The sequence below is a fragment of the Anopheles coustani genome, chromosome 3 (assembly GCF_943734705.1).
Source record: "Anopheles coustani chromosome 3, idAnoCousDA_361_x.2, whole genome shotgun sequence".
Taxonomy (NCBI): Eukaryota; Metazoa; Arthropoda; class Insecta; order Diptera; family Culicidae; genus Anopheles; species Anopheles coustani.
In genome coordinates this window covers 70,061,740-70,066,935 of record NC_071288.1, presented here as the reverse complement: position 1 = coordinate 70,066,935, position 5,196 = coordinate 70,061,740, and the positions used below count along the sequence as shown (strand labels likewise).

The window sequence follows — 5,196 nt, the reverse complement described above, 5'->3', positions numbered from 1 at the left end:
AAACTGGCTCTATTTCATCCCAATTCCCTTGCTGACCGAGGTGGAGAGTCACGCTGCTGCAGGTGTATTTGCCGTCAGTCAGACTATAAATCGTCGAATTATGCGCTGCTTTCTTCGCCGCCCAGTTTCATCAGTTTGCTTCTTTTTCATTCTACAATGCAGTTCCGATGCATATGTGCATTGTCGAATCTGTTAGTTTTCTTTCTCTTTCGTTTTCTATGTTTCCAAGAGAGCGATTTTTTACGGCCTTGTGTTCCCTCGTCCAACAGAGGCTTAGGGTTGGAAAGAACCGAAGGTAAACGGACGAATAATGATGAGATTCTCAAGGTGCTAGGTACATCGTTCGGAATCTCTACGATTCGATCCTCATTTTTTCCTCATTCTATGCTCATCTTTCTTAAGAAAGAGTGTATAGGGATGCACTGAAAAAAAATGCATCCAAGAAAAGAGAATGAGTGCATCGTCGTTGAGAGATGAAAAGAGAATGAGAAACGATCATCAGATGCGATCTTTCTCTCGTGAGTGCCCATCCGTGTAGGCATAAAAGCGCCGAACCGGCCGGCTTAAGCCACAGTTTGAAGATCGTTCTCGTCTCGGACGGTTCTTTGACGTTTGGGAAGTAATTAGGAGCTGTTGTGTGATCTTGTCTTCAGGAAGAACTTTAAGAAAACCCACCTCTGACAAGATGATCCAAGTGAAAATGTTCGCGATCGTGGTGTTGATCAGTGTTTTGGCGCCACTGGCAAGTGAGGCCGCCGCCTACTGCCCGTCCCGCTGTGTGTGTGATGATGTGAAACTGCACGTGACGTGTGGCGAGGGCGAGCTGGACGTGCTCCCGATCGCGTTGAATCCCGCCATCGAGCGGCTGGTGATTAAGTTCAACCGCATCAAGGCGATCGATTCGTCGATCCAGTTCTACACCGAGCTAACGATGCTCGACCTGAGCTACAACCATCTGCTCGGGGTACCGAAGAGTATCTTCATGTACCAGAAGCGGCTGCTGCAGTTGCATCTGAACAATAACAAGATCTCGTCAATCGGCAATAAGACGTTCGCGGGAATGAGCGAGCTGCGTGTGCTGAACCTGCGCGGCAACTTCATCGAGGAAGTGACGAAGAGCTTGTTCCGTGCGCTGCCGAAGCTGGAGGAGCTGAACCTGGGCGAGAACCAGATCAGCACGCTGCACCCGGACGCGTTCGATGGACTGACCAATCTGCGCATCCTTCATCTGGATGACAACGCGATCAATGTTATCCCGACACCCTCCTTCCGGCCGGTGCGGCTCCTGGCCGAGCTGTACCTCGGCCTGAACACGTTGAATCAGATCCACCCTGGGTCGTTCGAAGGTCTCCAGCACTTGCGCCGGCTCGATGTGCGAGGCTCGATGTTGGTCAACCTCACGATCGATACCTTTCGTGGTCTGGAGAACCTACGATCCCTGGACATCTCCGATAATCATCTGCTGAAGGTACCGACCGTCGCGCTGAGCATTCTCGGCCGACTGGAGGAGCTGTCGCTTGGTCAGAACGATTTCGAAATCATCCCCGAGGGAGCGTTCTACGGATTGTCGAATTTGCGCAAAGTATCCATCTCCGGTGCGCTGAATCTACAGCGTATCCAGTCCGGTGCGTTCGCTTCCAACACCAACCTTGATACGGTTGTAATCGCATCGAACCGACTCCTGGTGGAGCTGGACGAGGGTGCCTTCTCCGGTCTGCCGCATATTGAAAACGTTATCCTGCGTGACAACGCCATCCGGACGTTCCGCGAGGAGCTTCTGCCGTGGAAACAGCTGCGTAACTTCGACATCTCTGGCAACCCGTTGGTCTGCAATTGTCACATGCGTTGGATGAAAGATCTACTTCGCGAGAAGCCCATTGAAACCGAACAGAGCCAAGTGATCTGCCAGTACCCGGAACGGTTCGCAGGCGAGGCATTGCGTGAGATCAGCTCGGAGCTGTTGGGCTGCCATCAGCGTCAATCGGACAAGGATAGGGCCGTCGTTGGGGCCGTGCTGGTCGCATCGGCCGCTTCCGTCACCACGTTCATTCTGGTCGCATACCGGCTTCGCCATCGCCTTGTGGATGCGCTCGGACCGAACTGGCACAACAAGCGCAACTCGCTGAAGGAAGAAAAGGACCTGGAGTTCGCCAAAGCCTTCCCCGAGATCGAGTACCACCAGCCGAACTTTAACATCTACACGTGCAACTACCAGCAGATGTGTCAGGCGAAGATGGCACAGCACAGTCCGCCACAGCAGTTTCAGCATCATATCTACGAGACGCCGATTCCAGTGTCCGACCTTTGAGTTCTCAATGCAGGCCATATGCATGGGGAAATCAAGTAGGTTTGGGCTGCTCTCGTCGACACGTCGGCAGTCCTTCTTCGTCCGGACTTGTTACGGCCAAGGACTTCATTGCGATTCCGAGCGATCTGCTAGAGGGAACACTTCAAGTTTCGAGGCACCAGTAGGGATTTGCATCCAGCTGTAGGGCAAGCAGGGACCAACTTTTGGCAAATCGAGGGATGGTTTAGCCATCGTCGAGAAAAAAAAAAGATCGCGTCCAGCCTGGCGGGAAACATGGCGCATCGAGCGAGTTTCTTTTGCGAAGCACAGTTAGGCGGGAAAGTCGAACGGTCAGCATAAACGCACAGCCTGCAGAAGGGAAAGTAGCTGGCATCAATTGCGAATTAAAATAACGAAGCTCATTAAATTGCTTCAAAAGACGGAATAAAAAAAATTATAAAAAAAAACACCGAAACAACCATAAAACTTTACCTTCTTCTTTACACGTTTGCGTCCGAAACTTCTTCATCCTCCCAGGGGTCAAGTCCATATCCTACCCCGCAGCGTCAGTGAGTCCTTTTCGTCCCTCGGGAGATTTTAATCGGGTCCTTCGGTTTCTTTCTTGGGGTTTGAATTTTTCAGTTCTCGCTTCGATCGTGGGATTCGTCCGTTTTTTTTGTTTATCTTCCCTTACGAAACCTTCACTTCAGATCTCTTTCGTCTTTCTCCATCGCTAGGGCACCGTTTATCCTGCCTGACGTTTCCCTCCGCCGTCCCAGTGTCATTATTCGAACAAGATTTATGCTACGCCACCGTGGAGGAAAAGCAAACGAAACCGAACGAGATGGATAGATGTCAGGCATTCGAACCTCCCTTGGAGTGCATCCGGGAGACCCGTGGCGTTGGTACACTTGCCTTTCGGCGGCCCGGAAAGATGCACGTGCAGTGTAGATTTTCTCTCACTGTTTGCGTTTTTTGCCTGTCTTTCACTACGCACCATCGCAAGTAGGCTGAGCTGCATCATTGTAGCCAGTTAAAATCTAGACCGGTCACAAGGAGGCACAAAAAAAGAGTCCCCGTTGCCGCTGGGTACGAGAAAATTACTGTACCCTTCACCCGATGCCGGTCGGAACATTGTAGAATGCATCCGAAGGGCAGGAGAATAAAAACCGCATACTCCAGCGGCCAACGGAGAGGTTGGATTTTCTTCGCGCGCCAGTGAAAAGCAGGAAAGAAGAAACGGGAAGATTTGCTGCGCAAGTTATGTTTTTATTCGTTCTGCCTCGATTCGTCCGGAGATTCCTTGGTTCTCAGCAACCTGTGACACACTCTGGGACGCGATGCTTGCGCTTCGGTGCGTTTTTTTTCGTTGGTGACAAAATAACCACCGAGCGGAAAGTAGTCCCGGTCAATTGGCAGCGTTCGTTTTTCTCCCGTGGCAAGCCTACTGAGAAAGTTGTTTTCGCTTGTTCCGCTTCATCCCCGAACTCCGGGTTTATTTTGGTTGCTACAGGCAACAGAGAAAAGATGAAACGTAAAGAATAGGGGTAATAACAGCTATGGATTGACCGAAAATTGTCCACGGACCACGGAACACTGTCCGTCCGGCTGACCGAGGGCTCAATTCTCGACGATTCTGGACAACAAAATCATTACCAACGCGATAACACTCTGCTGGAAGGTTGCAGGTCCTCTGGATGGGAACGGTGGGAATCTGACACCGGGGACAAACGGTCGCAGGACTTGTCCCTGCACCGGCTCCTCGTATGCGGATAATATTTCATTCTTTCGGGTGAGATGTGAAATGTCCTTGCCTTCGCAAGGAGAGCGCGTCCGAATGGGCAGGGCAACGGCGGATCGGGATGTTTCGTCCTTCGGATTTTCCCGCCTCCGAATGGTTGTGTCCTTGAGTTGAAACCGAGGTTCGTAGCGTGTGAAATAAACTGTCGTTTCTCGCATTAGTCAACGAGAATCGCATCAAATTCGAGCAAGTGCTTTGACCATGTGATCTGACCGATGCATGTTGGCCTTGGGGAAATTCTCGGTAGGATAAACTTCTTTTCTTTGCCTTTTCTTTTACCATGTTGTCTGTAAACGTTGGAAATAGTCTTAACATTGGAGTTTAAGGATGTTCCATTGTAGCTCATATTTTCTATTGTATTTCTATTCTATTAAGTTTGAGTTTTGCTCAAGTTTTCATATCTATAAAATCAAATTAGATCATGAAGTATTGCGTTATGCCTCAAAATTGAGTTTGCCAAAGTCTTCTGACATCGTCCAACAACGATCGAGTTCTAATCCATTGCATTTTATAACACCACACCTCGCTGACCAGCAATAAATTGTGAAACCAATAATTGGATTCAGGGAAGTTTAAATTGAAAATTGCTTTAGCACAAACCATTTTTATCCCCACGTTTATCCATGCTCTTGATTACAACCAACGTTCGCAGGCCGGATGAAAGAGCGTGTGGAAAAATAGTACAATGCATGCAATTTTTCCGACTACACCATTACAAGCACTTCCGAGGACAGCTGCAAGATGAGCCTCTGACTTTGAGAACCCGTGTTGTCCGTCGTTGTGGAAGTGCAGTAGCAAAATGAGGGGGCTCGTTTGTGCCTGCGACACCGACAAACACTGAAGCGGTAAAACCAATTTCTGCCACTTCTAAGCTGCTGCAGCTTGTGGCCCAAGAGTAACAAGAGGGGCCAAAAAAGAGATTATTACCTTTACTAAACTTCCCTAATAACCCGGCTTAGCTGTAATGGGCGTTCGGACTTGCTCGTTTTACGAGAGGGGGGCCTCCATTTTTTGTGGCGTCTCCTCGGCTCGGACGACGGCGTTTGGGCCCGGCAAGGATCCACAATTTATCACCTGCTGCTCGCTTCTGGGTGATGATCCTCTAAAA

General features: G+C 49.8%; 1 protein-coding gene across 1 annotated transcript; it reads left to right on the top strand.

The window, feature by feature from the left end:
• The first annotated feature begins 700 nt into the window (after positions 1 to 700).
• Positions 701 to 2,308, top strand: LOC131271755 (chondroadherin-like). Its single transcript, XM_058273282.1, has one exon. The coding sequence runs from the start codon at positions 701 to 703 to the stop codon at positions 2,306 to 2,308; it is 1,608 nt and encodes a 535-aa protein (XP_058129265.1).
• Positions 2,309 to 5,196: the final 2,888 nt, after the last annotated feature.